Source organism: Bombina bombina, chromosome 3, assembly GCF_027579735.1.
Source record: "Bombina bombina isolate aBomBom1 chromosome 3, aBomBom1.pri, whole genome shotgun sequence".
Lineage (NCBI taxonomy): Eukaryota > Metazoa > Chordata > Amphibia > Anura > Bombinatoridae > Bombina > Bombina bombina.
In genome coordinates, this window is record NC_069501.1 from 1189105513 (window position 1) to 1189129488 (window position 23976).

Below are 23976 nucleotides of genomic sequence, written 5' to 3' on the forward strand. Positions count from 1 at the left end.
GGGATACTAAACCCACATTTTTTCCTTCGTGATTCAGATAGAGCATGCAATTTTAAGCAACTTTTTAATTTACTCCTATTATCAATTTTTCTTTGTTCTCTTTCTATCTTTATTTGAAAAAGAAAGTCCAGAACCCTGGACAGCACTTGTTTATTGGTGGATTAATTTATCCACCAATCAGCAAGAACAACCCAGGTTGTTCATCAAAAATGGGCCGGCATCTAAACTTACATTCTTGCTTTTCAAATAAAAATACCAAGAGAATGAAGAATATTTGATAATAGGAGTAAATTAGTAAGTTGCTTAAAGTTGCGTGCTCTATCTGAATCACAAAAGAAAAAAATTGGGTTCAGTGTCCCTTTAAATAATGTGAACAGTGATGTTTGTACATTTTTTAAAATGTTTAACTACTTTTTGATAATTGAAGAATAAGACATGAACAAATTTCAATGTCCAACTTGGTAGTTTAAAACACTGTGCGCTTACATTTTCTGTGTAGATGTTTACATGGCTTTTAGAGTACAGTGGTATATAATTTTAAGAATTTAACCCCTGTTTAACTTATTTTTTTTTTTTTCTTCAGAATTTGTCAGACCCTCGCATACTACCTTTATCAACTAGTTGGAAGAAGTATCCACTGTTTTTTGGAACTGCCATATTTGCTTTCGAAGGAATAGGAGTGGTATGTGTTATATTTTTTTGAGGGGGAGACACAGAGTTTGTTTAAAATTTGAATCAAAGGAGATCTAAAACCAAGAGTTTCCCTGATTTTTGTAAGGTACTGGCTGCTAGTTGGAGTGTTCCTAAGTGTTGGTATTGTTGGTATAGTTTGTAGTGGAGAAGTGGCTGAGGGCAAGGCAAAGACATAGTGGAACAGACAGGCAATGTGGCACAAAAAGGTAATTAAGACAGGCAGGTAGTCGATACACAGTCTGTCAATGAGGTACAGAATCAGCAGGCAAAGTAGTAGTTCAAGCAAAAATGGTCAGAGGAATAATTCAGCAATACCCAGCAAAGCACACCCTATGAGCAAGTCCAACAAATAGGCTTGGAAGACAGGAAGGGCTGAGTATTTATAGCAGTAGCTGATTGCAGATCTACCACAGCTGTCAGGTAGGTGGTGACAAAGAGTAAAACAAAAGAACAGGTTAGAAAAATAGAGCAGAAAATAAAGCTAACCTGTGGAGGTAACTAACTCTAATACAAACCAGCAGACCTGGGTTCAACACCCCCACATAGGCAGTTCCTTGCAGGCACCCATGAAGTTCAGCTATAAGATAGTCGTTCCAGTGTACCAGGTACTTTAGACCCCGTCCTTGTCTTTTAGAATCTAGGATCTTAGAACCTCATATTCATGATTTCCATCCAGTAGACGAGACGGAGGCCTCCGAATGCTTCTAGAGTATCTGTTAAAGACAGTGTTTTTCAGAAGTGCCGCATAGAAAACTGGAAAGATGCGTACAGAATAGATTATGGCATCTTCAAACAATATGTAACAGGGCCCTTTCTGGATACAATTTTGTAAGGACCGATGAATCAGGGCCCCAGCCTACTTGATATTTGTCTCAGCCTAACGTTCTTAGTAAATAGCCAAACCCTTTGGCCCACAGCCAAAGGAGGGGACATACCTGTGTCTACGATTGGCAAAACAGTTTATATTTCCCAGCTTTTTTATCCAAGAGAGTGTGGGTTTTCCTTCAATGTCTTTGAAGATTTCGGACATGTGTGTCCACTGCAGGAACTCCAGTAGACAGGTCACACAAGGGAAACATGCGTGGGTGATAGCCCAAGGCTGCATGAAATTGTGTAGTGTGAGTAACACTATGCTAACAAGAATTTATAGCTATCTTCTCCAACTGAAGCAGATCTGACCAGTTGGAGTACCATTCAATTACATAGTTGTGGAGGTATGCTTCTAGAATCTGATTCATACGCTCTGTGGATGGTTGGCAGTAAAGAGCACTGCTGTGACCCCCAGCTTCTTAAAGAAACCTTTCCAAAAGCATGGCACAAATTAGAAGCCATGGTCTGATTCTATGCTGACAGAAATGCCATGGAATTTGACGATACGTATAATGAAGAATAAAGACAAAGTAGTGGCAGATAGAAGGTTAGGAAGTGGAATAAAATGGCACATTTTAGAAAAGCGGTCCATAATTACCCAAATCGCAGACATCGGTAGATCTGTAATAAAATCTATAGTGATATGTGTAACAAACCAGCAGATAAAGTACAAGGTACCAAATTAGCAGCACATGATGGGCAGGCAGCTATATAGTCGATGGCATATTTTTTCATCCCAGGCCACCAGACGTGCCGCCCAAGTTTTTTTTTAGAGTGATGAGTATACCTGGATGCCTAGAGAGGACACCATCGTGAGCCCAGAGGAGAAGAGCTTTTCTTCTTAGCCTAGGGGTGGCAACTAGCCTACCAGATGGAACACACAGACATTGTGGAAGATGGCATTGTGATTCCTGAAGACAATGCAGAAGAGAGGTAGAGATTTGCGCCACAATCTTATGTTGTTTTATTATGAAATGCTCATCTAGTTGCTCTTCCACTAATGAAAGAAATTGATGAGAGAGAGCATCAGCTTTCTTGTTCTTGTGTCCCAGGACATAGAATAAATTAAAGTTAAAATGAGAAAAGAATAGGGAACACCTGGCCTGGCGAGAGTTCAAGAGTCTAGCAGTTTGAAGATAAAGTAGGTTCTTATGATTTGTGAGTATAGTAAATGGCATATATATGAAACATATGTCCATATTGCTCTGCTAATTATGTAGAGCACAACAAGCTTTGGAGGTTAAGTGTCTCTAGAATATATATGAAATAATGATCTGATTAGAAGTTATGTTACTGTCATTAAATAAAGGTTTTGTTAAATAGGGTATCATTTAGAGCAGGGGTTGCCAACCTTTCGGACCTCAGGGACCACTAAACTCACAATTTTGAATCCTGTGGACCACTAACATGATTTTTTTTTAAAAAGATACAAACCTCTATAATGTGTGTATATATATATATATATATATATATATATATATATATATAGATAGATAGATAGATAGATAGATAGAGATAGATATCAAGATAGCAAGAGTATTGCATTGAGCGATGACAATTTTTTATTGGACTAACTATACATTTATAATATGACAAGCTTTCGGAATGTCTTCCTTTCTCAAGTCTGAAGCAATACTTCAGACTTGAAAAAGGAAAACATTCTTCCGAAAGCTTGTCATCTTATAAATGTATAGTTAGTTCAATAAAAAAGTATCGTTGCTCAATGCAAAACTCTTGCTTTTTTGATATATAAATCTCTGGACTAACACGGCTACTCCAATCAATGTGTGTGTATGTATATGTGTATGTGTGTATATATATATATATATATATATATATATATATATATATATATATATATATATATATATATATACACACATACTGTACATAACTAGTAAAACCATAGCTACGTTTACATTATGTATATATTTACACATTTTTAAGAATTATTTTTTGGAAATAACTGAATGACAGACCTGAGAGAATACTTCCAAATGACAGATGAAGGGTGAGTGCCATCTTTTGAGCTGGAAACAGAGAGGCATAACGTGGGGAAAAATAATTATGTTTAAAAGGACCGCAAGACTTCCAAGTTACCTCCCCAGTTAGAAATGATTCAAAACTACTGGGACAGACATTGGAGTCATAAATTGAGTTTATATCAGAAAGCTCTCAATATGGATGTGAGCTAACCACGACTGATGTTACTGGCAATTACTATAATCCTGGCACAGGAAAATTAATAGAATGAAACATAATTAATATTTAATAATACATTTTTTTTTTTTAAATGGAGGGGAGGAAGACAAACAGTAAGTCCATCTGAAGGAATTAGGAAACTACTACAAAGAGACAGGTAAAGGGAAGAAAATAAATGAAATTTAAGAGAGATTTTTTTAAAAGATTTTCTTTTTTTATATTCTTTAATTACACTATTTTAAGCCAAGAATATATCAACTGTATAACTCCTCCTCTGTCGGTTTTCACTGATGTCCAGCCAGGCAATGTAGGGAGTTGCGGCGCAACGGGGGTGACACCATCAGAGTTAATTAATTTCTGCTTGAAGGTGTCACTGACTACCAACATCTTCTCGCGGACCACCAGTGGTCCACGAACCACCGGTTAGCGGCCGCTGATTAAGAGCATAGCGTGGTCCATCTGAAATGTTTAAGAAATATTTGTTTAACAGTCATAAATGCGTACACTGTTTTAAAGCTTCTAAAAGCTCTTGTGGCTCCCATATTTTAGGATCACTTCTTTAGAGTATATGGCAATATCTCTATAATTTTCTCACAGGTTACTTGTTTACAGAAAGAAGTAATAATAATACAAGGAATAACAGGTTTTGGTTTTGTTAGCCACTGGGACTATATGTGCAAGTGGCCAGTAGCCTTAAAGGGACAGTCTAGTCAAATTTAAACTTTCATGATTCCAATAGGGCATGCAATTTTAAACAACTTTCTAATTTACTTTTATTATCAAATTTTCTTTGCTCTCTTTGTATTCTTTGTGGAAAGCTAAACCTAGGTAGGCTCGTATGCTAATTTCTAAGCCGTTGAACTACCTCTTATTTCTTTCATGTAATTAACAAGAGTCCATGAGCTAGTGACGTATGGGATATACATTCCTACCAGGAGGGGCAAAGTTTCCCAAACCTTAAAATGCCTATAAATACACCCCTCACCACACCCACAAATCAGTTTTACAAACTTTGCCTCCAAGGGAGGTGGTGAAGTAAGTTTGTGCTAGATTCTACGTTGATATGCGCTCCGCAGCAAGTTGGAGCCCGGTTTTCCTCTCAGCGTGCAGTGAATGTCAGAGGGATGTGAAGAGAGTATTGCCTATTGAATGCAGTGATCTCCTTCTACGGGGTCTATTTCATAAGGTTCTCTGTTATCGGTCGTAGAGATTCATCTCTTACCTCCCTTTTCAGATCGACGATATACTCTTATATTTACCATTTCCTCTACTGATTCTCGTTTCAGTACTGGTTTGGCTTTCTACAAACATGTAGATGAGTGTCCTGGGGTAAGTAAGTCTTATTTTCTGTGACACTCTAAGCTATGGTTGGGCACTTTATTTATAAAGTTCTAAATATATGTATTCAAACATTTATTTGCCTTGACTCAGAATGTTCAACTTTCCTTATTTCCAGACAGTCAGTTTCATATTTGGGATTATGCATTGAATTATCATATTTTTTCTTACCTCAAAAATTTGACTTTTTTCCCTGTGGGCTGTTAGGCTCGCGGGGGCTGTAAATGCTTCATTTTATTGCGTCATTCTTGGCGCGGACTTTTTTGGCGCAAAAATTCTTTTCCGTTTCCGGCGTCATACGTGTCGCCGGAAGTTGCGTCATTTTTTGACGTTATTTTGCGCCAAAAATGTCGGCGTTCCGGATGTGGCGTCATTTTTGGCGCCAAAAGCATTTAGGCGCCAAATAATGTGGGCGTCTTATTTGGCGCTAAAAAATATGGGCGTCGCTTTTGTCTCCACATTATTTCAGTCTCATTTTTCATTTGCTTCTGGTTGCTAGAAGCTTGATGTTTGGCATTTTTTCCCATTCCTGAAACTGTCTTATAAGGAATTTGATCTATTTTGCTTTATATGTTGTTTTTTCTCTTACATATTGCAAGATGTCTCACGTTGCATCTGAGCCAGAAGATACTACAGGAAAACCACTGCCTGCTGGATCTACCAAAGCTAAGTGTATCTGCTGTAAACTTTTGGTAGCTATTCCTCCAGCTGTTGTTTGTAATAATTGTCATGACAAACTTGTTAAAGCAGATAATATTTCCTTTAGTGATGTACCATTGCCTGTTGCAGTTCCCTCAACATCTAAGGTGCAGAATGTTCCTGATAACATAAGAGATTTTGTTTCTGAATCCATAAAGAAGGCTTTGTCTGTTATTTCTCCTTCTAGTAAACGTAAAAAGTCTTTTAAATCTTCTCTCTCTACAGATGAATTTTTAAATGAACACCATCATTCTGATTCTTTGGACTCTTCTGGTTCAGAGGATTCTGTCTCAGAGATTGATGCTGATAAATCTTCATATTTATTTAAGATGGAATTTATTCGCTCTTTACTTAAAGAAGTACTAATTGCTTTAGAAATAGAGGATTCTAGTCCTCTTGATACTAATTCTATACGTTTGGATAAGGTTTTTAAAGCTCCTGCGGTTATTCCAGAAGTCTTTCCTGTTCCTAATGCTATTTCTGCTGTAATTTCCAAGGAATGGGATAAATTGGGTAATTCATTTACTCCTTCTAAACGTTTTAAGCAATTATATCCTGTTCCGCCTGACAGGTTAGAATTTTGGGACAAAATCCCTAAAGTTGATGGGGCTATTTCTACCCTTGCTAAACGTACTACCATTCCTACGTCAGATGGTACCTCGTTTAAGGATCCTTTAGATAGAAAAATTGAATCTTTTCTAAGAAAAGCTTATCTATGTTCAGGTAATCTTCTTAGACCTGCTATATCATTGGCTGATGTTGCTGCAGCTTCAACTTTTTGGTTGGAAACTCTAGCGCAACAAGTAACAAATCGTGATTCTCATGATATTATTATTCTTCTCCAGCATGCTAATAATTTCATCTGTGATGCCATTTTTGATATTATTAGAGTTGATGTTAGGTTTATGTCTCTGGCTATCTTAGCCAGAAGAGCTTTATGGCTTAAGACCTGGAATGCTGATATGGCTTCTAAATCAACTCTACTTTCCATTTCTTTCCAGGGAAACAAATTATTTGGTTCTCAGTTGGATTCTATTATTTCAACTGTTACTGGTGGGAAAGGAACTTTTTTACCACAGGATAAAAAGTCTAAAGGTAAAAACAGGGCTAACAATCGTTTTCGTTCCTTTCGTTTCAACAAAGAACAAAAGCCTGATCCTTCGTCCTCAGGAGCAGTTTCAGTTTGGAAACCATCTCCAGTCTGGAATAAATCCAAGCCTGCTAGAAAGGCAAAGCCTGCTTCTAAGTTCACATGAAGGTACGGCCCTCATTCCAGTTCAGCTGGTAGGGGGCAGGTTACGTTTTTTCAAAGAAATTTGGATCAATTCTGTTCACAATCTTTGGATTCAGAACATTGTTTCAGAAGGGTACAGAATTGGTTTCAAGTTGAGACCTCCTGCAAAGAGATTTTTTCTTTCCCGTGTCCCAGTAAATCCAGTGAAAGCTCAAGCATTTCTGAATTGTGTTTCAGATCTAGAGTTGGCTGGAGTAATTATGCCAGTTCCAGTTCCGGAACAGGGGATGGGGTTTTATTCAAATCTCTTCATTGTACCAAAGAAGGAGAATTCCTTCAGACCAGTTCTGGATCTAAAATTATTGAATCGTTATGTAAGGATACCAACGTTCAAGATGGTAACTGTAAGGACTATATTGCCTTTTGTTCAGCAAGGGAATTATATGTCCACAATAGATTTACAGGATGCATATCTGCATATTCCGATTCATCCAGATCATTATCAGTTCCTGAGATTCTCTTTTCTAGACAAGCATTACCAATTTGTGGCTCTACCGTTTGGCCTTGCTACAGCTCCAAGAATTTTCACAAAGATTCTCGGTGCCCTTCTGTCTGTAATCAGAGAACAGGGTATTGTGGTATTTCCTTATTTGGACGATATCTTGGTACTTGCTCAGTCTTTACATTTAGCAGAGTCTCATACGAATCGACTTGTGTTGTTTCTTCAAGATCATGGTTGGAGGATCAATTTACCAAAAAGTTCTTTGATTCCTCAAACAAGGGTAACCTTTCTGGGTTTCCAGATAGATTCAGTGTCCATGACTCTGTCTTTAACAGACAAGAGACGTCTAAAATTGATTACAGCTTGTCGAAACCTTCAGTCTCAATCATTCCCTTCGGTAGCCTTATGCATGGAAATTCTAGGTCTTATGACTGCTGCATCGGACGCGATCCCCTTTGCTCGTTTTCACATGCGACCTCTTCAGCTCTGTATGCTGAACCAATGGTGCAGGGATTACACGAAGATATATCAATTAATATCTTTAAAACCGATTGTTCGACACTCTCTAACGTGGTGGACAGATCACCTTCGTTTAATTCAGGGGGCTTCTTTTGTTCTTCCGACCTGGACTGTAATTTCAACAGATGCAAGTCTCACAGGTTGGGGAGCTGTGTGGGGATCTCTGACGGCACAAGGAGTTTGGGAATCTCAGGAGGTGAGATTACCGATCAATATCTTGGAACTCCGTGCAGTTTTCAGAGCTCTTCAGTTTTGGCCTCTTCTGAAGAGAGAATCGTTCATTTGTTTTCAGACAGACAATGTCACAACTGTGGCATACATCAATCATCAAGGAGGGACTCACAGTCCTCTGGCTATGAAAGAAGTATCTCGAATTTTGGTTTGGGCGGAATCCAGCTCCTGTCTAATCTCTGCGGTTCATATCCCAGGTGTAGACAATTGGGAAGCGGATTATCTCAGTCGCCAAACGTTGCATCCGGGCGAATGGTCTCTTCACCCAGAGGTATTTCTTCAGATTGTTCAAATGTGGGGGCTCCCAGAGATAGATCTGATGGCCTCTCATCTAAACAAGAAACTTCCCAGGTATCTGTCCAGATCCCGGGATCCTCAGGCGGAGGCAGTGGATGCATTATCACTTCCTTGGAAGTATCATCCTGCCTATATCTTTCCGCCTCTAGTTCTTCTTCCAAGAGTAATCTCCAAGATTCTGAGGGAATGCTCGTTTGTTCTGCTAATAGCTCCGGCATGGCCTCACAGGTTTTGGTATGCGGATCTTGTCCGGATGGCATCTTGCCAACCATGGACTCTTCCGTTAAGACCAGACCTTCTGTCACAAGGTCCTTTTTTCCATCCGGATCTGAAATCCTTAAATTTAAAGGTATGGAGATTGAACGCTTGATTCTTGGTCAAAGAGGTTTCTCTGACTCCGTGATTAATACTATGTTACAGGCTCGTAAATCTGTATCTCGAGAGATATATTATAGAGTCTGGAAGACTTATATTTCTTGGTGTCTTTCTCATCATTTTTCTTGGCATTCTTTTAGAATACCGAGAATTTTACAGTTTCTTCAGGATGGTTTAGACAAGGGTTTGTCCGCAAGTTCTTTGAAAGGACAAATCTCCGCTCTTTCTGTTCTTTTTCACAGAAAGATTGCTATTCTTCCTGATATTCATTGTTTTGTACAAGCTTTGGTTCGTATAAAACCTGTCATTAAGTCAATTTCTCCTCCTTGGAGTTTGAATTTGGTTCTGGGAGCTCTTCAAGCTCCTCCGTTTGAACCTATGCATTCATTGGACATTAAATTACTTTCTTGGAAAGTTTTGTTCCTTTTGGCCATCTCTTCTGCTAGAAGAGTTTCTGAATTATCTGCTCTTTCTTGTGAGTCTCCTTTTCTGATTTTTCATCAGGATAAGGCGGTGTTGCGAACTTCTTTTGAATTTTTACCTAAAGTTGTGAATTCCAACAACATTAGTAGAGAAATTGTGGTTCCTTCATTATGTCCTAATCCTAAGAATTCTAAGGAGAAATCGTTGCATTCTTTGGATGTTGTTAGAGCTTTGAAATATTATGTTGAAGCTACGAAATCTTTCCTTAAGACTTCTAGTCTATTTGTTATCTTTTCCGGTTCTAGGAAAGGCCAGAAAGCTTCTGCCATTTCTTTGGCATCTTGGTTGAAATCTTTAATTCATCTTGCCTATGTTGAGTCGGGTAAAATTCCGCCTCAGAGAATTACAGCTCATTCTACTAGGTCAGTATCTACTTCCTGGGCGTTTAGGAATGAAGCTTCGGTTGACCAGATCTGCAAAGCAGCAACTTGGTCCTCTTTGCATACTTTTACTAAATTCTACCATTTTGATGTATTTTCTTCTTCTGGAGCAGTTTTTGGTAGAAAAGTTCTTCAGGCAGCGGTTTCAGTTTGAATCTTCTGCTTATGTTTTTTGTTAAACTTTATTTTGGGTGTGGATTATTTTCAGCAGGAATTGGCTGTCTTTATTTTATCCCTCCCTCTCTAGTGACTCTTGTGTGGAAAGATCCACATCTTGGGTAGTCATTATCCCATACGTCACTAGCTCATGGACTCTTGTTAATTACATGAAAGAAAACATAATTTATGTAAGAACTTACCTGATAAATTCATTTCTTTCATATTAACAAGAGTCCATGAGGCCCACCCTTTTTTGTGGTGGTTATGATTTTTTTGTATAAAGCACAATTATTCCAATTCCTTATTTTATATGCTTCGCACTTTTTTTCTTATCACCCCACTTCTTGGCTATTCGTTAAACTGATTTGTGGGTGTGGTGAGGGGTGTATTTATAGGCATTTTAAGGTTTGGGAAACTTTGCCCCTCCTGGTAGGAATGTATATCCCATACGTCACTAGCTCATGGACTCTTGTTAATATGAAAGAAATGAATTTATCAGGTAAGTTCTTACATAAATTATGTTTTCAGTGCATTTTGACTGTTTTTGACAGACACTGCTAGTTCATGTGTGTCATATTGATAAGTGTGCTCATTCCCTTGGAGTTATTTAATACTCAGCACTGATTGGCTAAAATGCATGTCTGTCAGAAGAACTGAAATAAGTGGGTAGTCTGCAAAGTCTTAGACACCAGGTAACCAAAGAGGTAAAAAGTGTATTACTATAACAGTGTTGGTTATGCAAAACTGGGGAATGGGTAGTAAATGGATTATCTATCTCTTTAAAAAATAAAAATTCTGAGTGAGCCGTCCACCTCTGTAATAAATAAAAGGCACCTCTGGCTACGTTGGCAACTGAGAGAGCACTAAGATGGTATGGGTAAATGTTTTTTAATGTCAAAAACAACAAAGCATAACATGAGATATGAGTGAGATATTTGTATTGTTTACTGCCCATTTAATGGGAGTGCATTCTAATGAGTAGGATTATTTTAGTGGTGTGTCTCATAATTCATTGCTTGGGCATATTTGTTTAAAGTATTATGTAATTATATTGATAATGGTAGCATTGGAGACTTCTTGCAAATAATTAAAAAATAGCATCTACATTCCATTAGGTGTATATCAAATTTGTAGTGATAATAAAAAGTGGACAGTTGGACAAATATAGAAGTGTTAATATTTAACACCACAAAGTTCAAAATGATTGATTTAGGGTGCATAAATTTAAGGCTTAGTAGAACTTTACTGCTAGCAACAAAAGGGAACAGCGCAATACTAGTAATCAATACAGTATTATACCAAGTAAGTCTAGTAGAATTCTTTATTGTATAGGAAGAGGGATACTAGTAGCAGAACTCATTTTTGTCCGATTACGTGTTGTGTGCAAAATTGCTCTTTCCAGAGCACGATATTTGCACTCCACTCGTAATAGCAGTGCACGCAATTGTGCACTGGTATTTTAAGTGACCCGTAATGCGAACGCGACCTCGCTATGCGTTTTGTTTTTCAACATCCCACATCTGCCAACTTTCATCATTAAAAACTGCTTTGTGCAGTTATTTTATTAATTAATTTGGGTTATATTTATAAAATTAACCAGTTATTTTTTAAGCTCTAATTGCTACAGCAAGTTCATGGTGGCAATAACCAATGGTTGGTTATTTATCTTGCGTCCGCATACGTGCAAATTTGTCCTTTTGCGAGTGCATGATAAATTCGATCTCCACTTGTACTCTAATCCTTTATGTTTGAATTTGAAGTGCTTGGATCTCCAATAAAGCTTCTAAAATACACAGCTCTCAAACACCCCTCAGTTTGTCATATTGTGAACTGTGAACCCTACACTATATTGCCACTCTCACTGAACTGTATTTGAGTCCTGATTTCACAAAGGGAAACTGAAGACCAGCTAATTCCTTCCTCGAATTTCCCCAACTCTATCTCAGAATCGCCTAGTTATGGTCATGGACCAACAAACTTACCACAGAACCGAGCCAAAGCCCCTGATTGCCCTGAACTCAGCCTTATTAGTCTGTCTGCCCCCGTTTTAAAAATGAAAATTTTGCAAGCTAAGTAAATTGGAGTTACCTCATTGCTGCAATTCCCTCTGTAACCAATCAAAATCTCTTAAATCCGAAATGTGATTATGGTTAATCAATGGTAAAACTATGGGGAATATACAAAATGTAAGATTCATTTTAGCAATCAGTATTTTGTGAGTAGTTAACACTAATCCTTATGACCTATAACATTATTATTAACGGTTATTTATAAATTGCTAACCTGTTACACAGCTTTATACAAAGCTTTATTTCATTCATGGGGTACCTTACACTCTTATACTAACAGATTAAACAAGCATAGGTTACATTTGTGATATTGCATTACAAAAACTACATTATCTAAAAGAAGAAACTTATAGAGAGTAGTGTCCTGCCCTTTAGCAGAATCAGTAGTCGATGTACTTTATATCAAATGGCCACCTGGTACAAAGACTCTACCAATATAAAGGAGAAGAAGAGACACAGAAGGTTAGAGAGGTCAATTTGAAGTATGAATTAGAATAACTTGTATTGATAAGGGGAGGCTAAATATATCAAGAGTAAGGATAGCATGAAAGTGCAAAATGCTAGAAAAAAGTGCAGCAGAGTATGGAAGGCTTGGGGTTTAGAGGCAGCGATGTAGAGCTGTTATCTTGTTTAACAAGCAACACGTAAAACGATAGAAAAGATACAAGTATCTCTGCAGCTATATTGTAAAAGTTCAGGGCTAAATTACAAGTGGAGCGGTAATTACTACTGTCGCTAAAGGTTAACTTTTTGCATGCGTCGGGTAGCGCTGGTATTACTAGTCATGTTATTTTCCTATTCAGTTTAAGTAAGTTCTATGATATCTCAAGAGATTTCAATGAAATCTCATGAGATCACAGCAAAGGCAAAGCATTACCTCAGTACTGCTGATCCTGATTGGCTATTGTTTTTTTTTTCCAACTTGCAGCTGAAGTATAACTGTTTACATAGCACTTACTCTGGTGAGCTGAAGAAATTTTGAGGTAAAATATCTTAATTTTTTTACAAAGAGATGCTCAGGTGATATTTTATTGTCATCATTTTACAGTTATGCTGCATCACTTTCAAGTGATTTAGCATTTGAGTACTATGTTCCTTTAAACTGTAAGCAGTAGAGTGTTGACTCAACACATGAAGTGACAACACTTTCCTTCTGCTTTTGACGTGTTCTGCTTTGACAAGCTGACTGACTTTGCAGAAGTCTTCTAGAAAACGTAATCTCTCTTTAGAGAATGCCTCTAGTTTGCAGTAAGGAAACATAATTTACTACATTTAATGTAAGAAACTCATCTAGTTCCATCTATCATCATCATTCTAGTAATACACAGGAGATGATTCCTGAAATGAAAGCTTTTTAAAGAAATTGGCTGGACGTATAGAACAATTTCAATAGAAATTTAAAGAATTCTGTAAAGAGCTTTGTGTCAGTCCATCCAAAGATACATTAGCTTTAAAATGATTGACAGAGTAATTTATGTTATCTCCAAATCATATATACTTTTTATAACCTAGCCCAGTTTCTGGATTTATTGTATATTTTGCAAATGAGTTTACTGACTATAAATACGTTTTTAAGCTGTTAGATGTAAATACAAATGACCATTAATTTATAAATAAGTAACATGTCTGAAATATAATATTATCTATGTACAACTGTGATTATAGTTTTCTTTAAATTACCTTTTGTTGTTGTATTTAGTGTTTAAACTAATTTTTAAAATAGTTTCCCCAAGTAAATTGTATAAAATTGTGAATCCACAGCTTCTTACCTGCCCATGGGCCATGTCCAGACCTGTGCCTTGGTTACTGAATGACGCTTCACTTCTGCATGCGTTTTCCATCACCAAGTGCTTCCAATCTGTATTCCTTGCTGCAACATATATTAAACCCATTCATTTAACACCTTGATATTTTACTGTATAGTAAAATATCTTTGCAAAGCATTTTATTAACTTTAATTATTTATTTATTCCATACAGGGGGCGAGAGTCCATGATCCATTACTCCTGGGAATCACTCCAAGAGCTCTATAAAACTCCTCACAGGTACCTCAGTCTTATCTTTGCCTCAGCAGGAAGAGGTTGAAGAAAGAAGATGTGCATTTGATCCTTCAGTTAGAGGGGTTCTCAGACTGAGTTAAATCCTTGAATTCAGCTTACATCAGGGCTGTATCCAATTCCTATCTTTTTCTGTCAGGAAGTGTAGAAATATACCACTGAAATTCAATATGCCAAATGCCTTAAATAAATTTATATGGCTACACTTCCCCACATAAAAAGCTTTCATTCTGAGATCAACAGACCTATAGTGTCTTTGTGCTGATAATCTCTTTACATTGATAATATCTCACTAAATAATCTGTGTCAAAAACAATATGTGCTTGGAAACATATGTGTTATTAAACATTCATTTGTACAGCATATATCAAACTATACAAATGATGATGAACCACATTAGCTATTGGTACAAGGCAAAAGTTGTGCCACTAATAAACATCTTATTATTGCGTTCTCTGTTAACATCAATATTAAATGTTAAAATCACTATATGTTTTGCGTGTGTAGTTTTTTTTTTTAATTTTGCACGTTGCGGTTGTGTACTTCAGGTTAATGCCTTTCAGGTTAGCACATGTCCCTTTAGTCCTTCTATAGTTCTTTCATGCTTCGGCCGGTTTACACACATTAGGTTAGCGGACATTCGTCCTCGACTATGTCGGATTTTGGTGCTCTAAAATTCCTTTTAGCTGTTATCTGCCTTCGGATGTTTGTTAATGTCTCCTGCTTTGTTTTTGTTTTCTGGATAAGGGACTATCTGCCAGTTCTCTGAAGTGGCAGGTTTCTGCTCTTTGTTTTGGTCCGCAGAAAGATTGCTAATCTTCCTGATATTTATAGTTTTGTTCTGGTCCATATAAAAACTATTTTTCCTCCATGGAATCTTAACTTGGTGTTAAGGGTTTTGCAGGCTCTTCCTTTTTAACCTATGCATACAATGGATATTAAACTACCTTTCTTTCATGTAATTAGCAAGAGTCCATGAGCTAGTGACGTATGGGATATACATTCCTACCAGGAGGGGCAAAGTTTCCCAAACCTCAAAATGCCTATAAATACACCCCTCACCACACCCACAAATCAGTTTTACAAACTTTGCCTCCTATGGAGGTGGTGAAGTAAGTTTGTGCTAGATTCTACGTTGATATGCGCTCCGCAGCAGGTTGGAGCCCGGTTTTCCTCTCAGCGTGCAGTGAATGTCAGAGGGATGTGAGGAGAGTATTGCCTGTTTGAATTCAATGATCTCCTTCTACGGGGTCTATTTCATAGGTTCTCTGTTATCTGTCGTAGAGATTCATCTCTTACCTCCCTTTTCAGATCGACGATATACTCTTATATATATACCATTACCTCTGCTGATTTTCGTTTCAGTACTGGTTTGGCTTTCTACAAACATGTAGATGAGTGTCCTGGGGTAAGTAAGTCTTATTTTCTGTGACACTCTAAGCTATGGTTGGGCACTTTTTTAATAAAGTTCTAAATATATGTATTCAAACATTTATTTGCCTTGACTCAGGATGTTCAACATTCCTTATTTTCAGACAGTCAGTTTCATATTTGGGATAATGCATTTGAATCAATCATTTTTCTTACCTTAAAAAAATTGACTTTTTTTCCCTGTGGGCTGTTAGGCTCGCGGGGGCTGAAAATGCTTCATTTTATTGCGTCATTCTTGGCGCTGACTTTTTTGGCGCAAAAAATCTTTTCTGTTTCCGGCGTCATACGTGTCGCCGGAAGTTGCGTCATTTTTTTACGTTCTTTTGCGCCAAAAATGTTGGCGTTCCGGATGTGGCGTCATTTTTGGCGCCAAAAGCATTTAGGCGCCAAATAATGTGGGCGTCTTATTTGGCGCTAAAAAAATATGGGCGTCGCTTTTGTCTCCACATTATTTAAGTCTCATTTTTCATTGCTTCTGGTTGCTAGAAGCTTGTTCCTTGGCATTTTTCCCATTCCTGAAACTGTCATTTAAGGAATTTGATCAATTTTGCTTTATATGTTGTTTTTTCTCTTACATATTGCAAGATGTCTCACGTTGCATCTGAGTCAGAAGATACTTCAGGACAATCGCTGTCTGGTGCTGGAACTACCAAAGCTAAGTGTATCTGCTGTAAACTTTTGGTAGCTGTTCCTCCAGCTGTTGTTTGTATTAATTGTCATGACAAACTTGTTAATGCAGATAATATTTCCTTTAGTAAAGTACCATTACCTGTTGCAGTTCCATCAACATCTAATGTTCAGAGTGTTCCTGATAACATAAGAGATTTTGTTTCTGAATCCATCAAGAAGGCTATGTCTGTTATTCCTCCTTCTAGTAAACATAAAACATCTTTTAAAACTTCTCTTTTTACAGATGAATTTTTAAATGAACATCATCATTCTGATTCTAATGACTCTTCTGGTTCAGAGGATTCTGTCTCAGAGGTTGATGCTGATAAATCTTCATATTTATTTAAAATTGAATTTATTTGTTCTTTACTTAAAGAAGTACTAATTGCTTTAGAAATTGAGGATTCTGGTCCTCTTGATACTAAATCTAAACGTTTAGATAAGGTCTTTAAATCTCTTGTTGTTATTCCAGAAGTTTTTCCTGTTCCTGGTGCTATTTCTGAAGTAATTTCCAGAGTGTGGAATAATTTGGGTAATTCATTTACTCCTTCTAAATGTTTTAAGCAATTATATCCTGTGCCATCTGACAGATTAGAATTTTGGGACAAAATCCCTAAAGTTGATGGGGCTATTTCTACCCTTGCTAAACGTACTACTATTCCTACGGCAGATGGTACTTCGTTTAAGGATCCTTTAGATAGGAAAATTGAATCCTTTCTAAGAAAAGCTTATCTGTGTTCAGGTAATCTTCTTAGACCTGCTATATCATTGGCTGATGTTGCTGCAGCTTCAACTTTTTGGTTGGAAACTTTAGCGCAACAAGTAACAGATCATGATTCTCATAATATTATTATTCTTCTTCAACATGCTAATAATTTTATCTGTGATGCCATTTTTGATTTTATCAGAGTTGATGTCAGGTTTATGTCTCTAGCTATTTTAGCTAGAAGAGCTTTATGGCTTAAAACTTGGAATGCTGATATGTCTTCTAAATCAACTCTACTTTCCCTTTCTTTCCAGGGTAACAAATTATTTGGTTCTCAGTTGGATTCTATTATCTCAACTGTTACTGGTGGGAAAGGAACTTTTTTACCACAGGATAAAAAATCTAAGGGTAAAAACAGGGCTAATAATCGTTTTCGTTCCTTTCGTTTCAACAAAGAACAAAAGCCTGATCCTTCATCCTCAGGAGCAGTTTCAGTTTGGAAACCATCTCCAGTCTGGAATAAATCCAAGCCTTCTAGAAAAGCAAAGCCAGCTTCTAAGTCCACATGAAGGTGCGGCCCTCATTCCAGCTCAGCTGGTAGGGGGCAGGTTACGTTTTTTCAAAGAAATTTGGATCAATTCTGTTCACAATCTTTGGATTCAGAACATCGTTTCAGAAGGGTACAGAATTGGTTTCAAGATAAGACCTCCTGCAAAGAGATTTTTTCTTTCCCGTGTCCCAGTAAATCCAGTGAAAGCTCAAGCATTTCTGAAATGTGTTTCAGATCTAGAGTTGGCTGGAGTAATTATGCCAGTTCCAGTTCTGGAACAGGGGCTGGGGTTTTATTCGAATCTCTTCATTGTACCAAAGAAGGAGAATTCCTTCAGACCAGTTCTGGATCTAAAAATATTGAATCGTTATGTAAGGATACCAACATTCAAAATGGTAACTGTAAGGACTATCTTGCCTTTTGTTCAGCAAGGGCATTATATGTCCACAATAGATTTACAGGATGCTTATCTGCATATTCCGATTCATCCAGATCACTATCAGTTCCTGAGATTCTCTTTCCTGGACAAGCATTACCAGTTTGTGGCTCTGCCGTTTGGCCTAGCTACAGCTCCAAGAATTTTTACAAAGGTTCTCGGTGCCCTTCTGTCTGTAATCAGAGAACAGGGTATTGTGGTATTTCCTTATTTGGACGATATCTTGGTACTTGCTCAGTCTTTACATTTAGCAGAATCTCATACGAATCGACTTGTGTTGTTTCTTCAAGATCATGGTTGGAGGATCAATTCACTAAAAAGTTCATTGATTCCTCAGACAAGGGTAACCTTTCTGGGTTTCCAGATAGATTCAGTGTCCATGACTCTGTCTTTGACAGACAAGAGACGTCTAAAATTGATTTCAGCTTGTCGAAACCTTCAGTCACAATCATTCCCTTCGGTAGCCTTATGCATGGAAATTCTAGGTCTTATGACTGCTGCATCGGACACGATCCCCTTTGCTCGTTTTCACATGCGACCTCTTCAGCTCTGTATGCTGAATCAATGGTGCAGGGATTACACATAGATATCTCAATTAATATCTTTAAAACCGATTGTACGACACTCTCTGACGTGGTGGACAGATCACCATTGTTTAGTTCAGGGGGCTTCTTTTGTTCTTCCGACCTGGACTGTAATTTCAACAGATGTAAGTCTTACAGGTTGGGGAGCTGTGTGGGGATCTCTGACGGCACAAGGAGTTTGGGAATCTCAGGAGGTGAGATTACCGATCAATATTTTGGAACTCCGTGCAATTTTCAGAGCTCTTCAGTCTTGGCCTCTTCTGAAGAGAGAATCGTTCATTTGTTTTCAGACAGACAATGTCACAACTGTGGCATACATCAATCATCAAGGAGGGACTCACAGTCCTCTGGCTATGAAAGAAGTATCTCGAATTCTGGTTTGGGCGGAATCCAGCTCCTGACTAATCTCTGCGGTTCATATCCCAGGTATAGACAATTGGGAAGCGGATTATCTCAGTCGCCAAACGTTGCATCCGGGCGAATGGTCTCTTCACCCAGAGGTATTTCTTCAGATTGTTCAAATGTGGGACCTTCCAGAAATAGATCTGATGGCGTCTCATCTAAACAAGAAACTTCCCAGGTATCTGTCCAGATCCCGGGATCCTCAGGCGGAGGCAGTGGATGCATTATCACTTCCTTGGAAGTATCATCCTGCCTATATCTTTCCGCCTCTAGTTCTTCTTCCAAGAGTAATCTCCAAGATTCTGAAGGAATGCTCGTTTGTTCTGCTGGTAGCTCCGGCATGGCCTCACAGGTTTTGGTATGCGGATCTTGTCCGGATGGCCTCTTTCCAACCGTGGACTCTTCCGTTAAGACCAGACCTTCTGTCGCAAGGTCCTTTTTTCCATCAGGATCTCAAATCCTTAAATTTAAAGGTATGGAGATTGAACGATTGATTCTTGGTCAAAGAGGTTTCTCTGACTCTGTGATTAATACTATGTTACAGGCTCGTAAATCTGTATCTAGAGAGATATATTATAGAGTCTGGAAGACTTATATTTCTTGGTGTCTTTCTCATCATTTTTCTTGGCATTCTTTTAGAATACCGAGAATTTTACAGTTTCTTCAGGATGGTTTAGATAAAGGTTTGTCCGCAAGTTCCTTGAAAGGACAAATCTCTGCTCTTTCTGTTCTTTTTCACAGAAAGATTGCTAATCTTCCTGATATTCATTGTTTTGTACAAGCTTTGGTTCGTATAAAACCTGTCATTAAGTCAATTTCTCCTCCTTGGAGTTTGAATTTGGTTCTGGGGGCTCTTCAAGCTCCTCCTTTTGAACCCATGCATTCATTGGACATTAAATTACTTTCTTGGAAAGTTTTGTTCCTTTTGGCGATCTCTTCTGCCAGAAGAGTCTCTGAATTATCTGCTCTTTCTTGTGAGTCTCCTTTTCTGATTTTTCATCAGGATAAGGCGGTGTTGCGAACTTCTTTTCAATTTTTACCTAAGGTTGTGAATTCCAACAACATTAGTAGAGAAATTGTGGTTCCTTCATTATGTCCTAATCCTAAGAATTCTAAGGAGAAATCGTTGCATTCTTTGGATGTTGTTAGAGCTTTGAAATATTATGTTGAAGCTACTAAGTCTTTCCGAAAGACTTCTAGTCTATTTGTTATCTTTTCCGGTTCTAGAAAAGGCCAGAAAGCTTCTGCCATTTCTTTGGCATCTTGGTTGAAATCTTTAATTCATCATGCCTATGTTGAGTCGGGTAAAACTCCGCCTCAAAGGATTACAGCTCATTCTACTAGGTCAGTTTCTACTTCCTGGGCGTTTAGGAATGAAGCTTCGGTTGATCAGATTTGCAAAGCAGCAACTTGGTCCTCTTTGCATACTTTTACTAAATTCTACCATTTTGATGTGTTTTCTTCTTCTGAAGCAGTTTTTGGTAGAAAAGTACTTCAGGCAGCGGTTTCAGTTTGAATCTTCTGCTTATGTTTTCATTAAACTTTATTTTGGGTGTGGATTATTTTCAGCAGGAATTGGCTGTCTTTATTTTATCCCTCCCTCTCTAGTGACTCTTGCGTGGAAAGATCCACATCTTGGGTAGTCATTATCCCATACGTCACTAGCTCATGGACTCTTGCTAATTACATGAAAGAAAACATAATTTATGTAAGAACTTACCTGATAAATTCATTTCTTTCATATTAGCAAGAGTCCATGAGGCCCACCCTTTTTGTGGTGGTTATGATTTTTTTGTATAAAGCACAATTATTCCAATTCCTTATTTTATATGCTTTCGCACTTTTTTCTTATCACCCCACTTCTTGGCTATTCGTTAAACTGATTTGTGGGTGTGGTGAGGGGTGTATTTATAGGCATTTTGAGGTTTGGGAAACTTTGCCCCTCCTGGTAGGAATGTATATCCCATACGTCACTAGCTCATGGACTCTTGCTAATATGAAAGAAATGAATTTATCAGGTAAGTTCTTACATAAATTATGTTTCTTGTTATTTCTTTTGGCTATTTCTTCTCATAGAATAATTTCGGAGTTATCTTTCTTGTGATCCTTCTTATCTGATTTTTCATCAGGATAAGCCTGTTTTACAGACTTCCTTTTATTTTTTGCCAAAGGTTATTTCTTCAGTTAACTTTAACAGAGAGATTTTTGATCCTTCTTTGTGTCCTAATCCTAAAAATGCTTAAGAGAGATCTTTACATTCTTTGGATGTTGTTAGGGGATTCAAATATTATATTGATGCTACTAAGAACTTTGAACAAACTTCTAGTTTGTTCATATATTTTTCTTTCATTTAATTGGCAAGAGTCCATGAGCTAGTGACGTATGGGATATACATTCCTACCAGGAGGGGCAAAGTTTCCCAAACCTCAAAATGCCTATAAATACACCCCTCACCACACCCACAATTCAGTTTTACAAACTTTGCCTCTTATGGAGGTGGCAAAGTAATTTTGTGGTAGATTTCTACGTTGATATGCTCTTCTCAGCATGCTGAAGCCCGGTTCCTCTCAGAGTGCAGTGAATGACAGAGGGATGTGAAGGGAGTATTACCTATTGAATGCAATGGTCATCCTAATGGGATCTATTTCATAGGTTCTCTGTTATCGGTCGTAGAGATTCATCTCCTACCTCCCTTTTCAAATCGACGATATACTCTTATATACCATTACTTCTACTGATTCTCGTTTCAGTACTGGTTTGGCTGTCTACTTTATGTAGATGTGTGTCTTTTGGTAAGTATGTTTTCTTTTACTTATGACACTCTCAGCTATGGTTTTGGTACTTTATATGTAAAGTTTTAAATATATGTTTTATACTTATATTTGCCATGATTCAGGTTAATCAGTATATTTCCTTCTTACAGACTGTCAGTTTCATTTTGGGAAATGCATATGAAAAAATTATTTCTTACCTGAAAATTTTTCAAATTGACTTTCTCTTCTAAATAGCGGGCTGTTAGGCTCGCGGGAGCGCAAAATGCTGTAATTTATTGCGTCAATTTTGGCGCAAGACTTTTTTGGTTCAAGAATTACATTTGTTGACGTCATTTTCGGCGTCTTAGTTGGCGCTGAGAGTTTTCACATAGTTGCGTCATCTATGACGTTCGTGTTTGTTGCAGACGTTTTTGGCGCCAAAAATATTTTGTCAGTTTGGGCGTCATACTTGGCGCCAGATTTTTTACATTATTTAAGTCATCATTTCTTTTTGCTTCTGGTCTCCAGAGGCTTATTCTGTTTGCATTTTTTCCCATTTTTGAAACTGTCATATAAGGAAATTGATAATATGTTTGCTTTATATGTTGTTTTTTCTATTACATATTGCAAGATGTCTCAATCTGTCCCTGTCTCAGAATCTACTTCTGGAATGCTGCTGCCTGATGTCGGTTCTACCAAAGCTAAGTGCATTTGTTGTAAACTTGTGGTAACTGTTCCTCCGGCTGTAGTTTGTGTTAGTTGTCATGATAAACATTCAAAAGCAGACAATATTTCCATTAGTAGTAATCCATTACCTGTTGTTGTTCCTTCAACATCTAATATTCAGGATATTCTGATGTCAGAGAATTTGTTTCTAATTCTATTCAGAAGGCCCTGTCTGTTATACCACCTTCTAATAAACGTAAAAGGTCTTTTAAAACTTCTCATAAATTCAATGAATTTTTAAATGACCGACAGCATTCTGCCTTATCTATCTCTGATGAGGATATATCTGGTCCAGAAGATTCTGCCTCAGATATTGACACTGACAAAACTTCATATTTATTTAAAATGGAGTATATTCGTTCTTTATTAAAAGAGGTGTTGATTGCATTACATATCGAGGAGACCAGTCCTCTTGATATTAAAACCAGTAAACGATTAAATTCGGTTTTTAAACCTCATGTAGTTATTCCAGAGGTTTTTCCAGTTCTAGATGCTATTTCCGATGTAATTTCTCAGGAATGGAATAGTCTGGGTACTTCATTTACTCCTTCTTCAAGGTTTAAGAAACTGTACCCTTTGCCGACTGATAGATTGGAGTTTTGGGAAAAGATCCCCAAAGTTGATGGGGCTATCTCTACTCTTGCTAAGCGTACTACTATTCCTACGGCAGATAGTACTTCTTTTAAAGATCCTTTAGATAGGAAGCTTGAATCTTATCTAAGGAAGGCTTATTTATGTTCAGGTCATCTTCTTAGGCCTGCTATTTCTTTGGCTGATGTTACTGCGGCTTCAACTTTTTGGTTGGAAACTTTAGCGCAACAAGTACCAGATCCTAATGTGTATAGCATTGTTAAGCTAATTCAACATGCTAATAATGTCATTTGTGATGCCATTTTTGATATTATTAGAATTGATGTCCGGTATATGTCTTTAGCTATTTTAGCTAGAAGAGCTTTATGGCTTAAATCTTGGAATGCGGATATGACTTCTAAGTCAACGTTGCTATCTCTTTCTTTCCAAGGTAATACATTATTTGGTTCTCAGTTGGATTCTATTATTTCAACTGGTCACTGGGGGGAAGGGAGCCTTTTTGCCTCAGGATAAAAAATCTAAGGGTACATTTAGGGCTGCTAACCGTTTTCGTTCCTTTCGTCAGAATAAGGAACAGAAACCTGACCCTTTCCCTAAAGGAAAGGTTTCCAATTGGAAGCCTTCTCCAGTCTGGAATAAATCCAAGCCTTTTAGAAAATCAAAATCAACCCCCAAGTCCGCATGAAGGTGCGGCCCTCATTCCAGCGCAGCTGGTAGGGGGCAGACTAAGATTTTTCAAAGATGTGTGGATCAATTCAATCCAAAATCATTGGATCCAGAACATTGTTTCTCAAGGGTACAGAATAGGTTTCAAGGTGTAAAACCGCCTGTGAGAAGTTTCTTTCTCTCACATATTCCAGTGAACCCAGTAAAGGCTCTGGCTTTCCTGAAGTGTGTTTCAGACCTGGAGTTATCCGGGGTAATTGTGCCAGTTCCCTTTCCAGAACGGGGTCTGGGGTTTTATTCAAATCTGTTCATTGTTCCAAAGAAAGAGAATTCTTTCAGACCAGTTCTGGATCT

General features: G+C 37.7%; 1 protein-coding gene across 1 annotated transcript in view; it reads left to right on the forward strand.

Moving 5' to 3' along the window:
- Nucleotides 1-23976, forward strand: part of SLC36A4 (solute carrier family 36 member 4) — an 879508-nt gene that overhangs the window by 403548 nt on the left and 451984 nt on the right. The window contains 1 exon segment of the mRNA XM_053708622.1: nt 584-682. Within this exon segment, the coding sequence (XP_053564597.1) occupies nt 584-682 (99 nt within the window).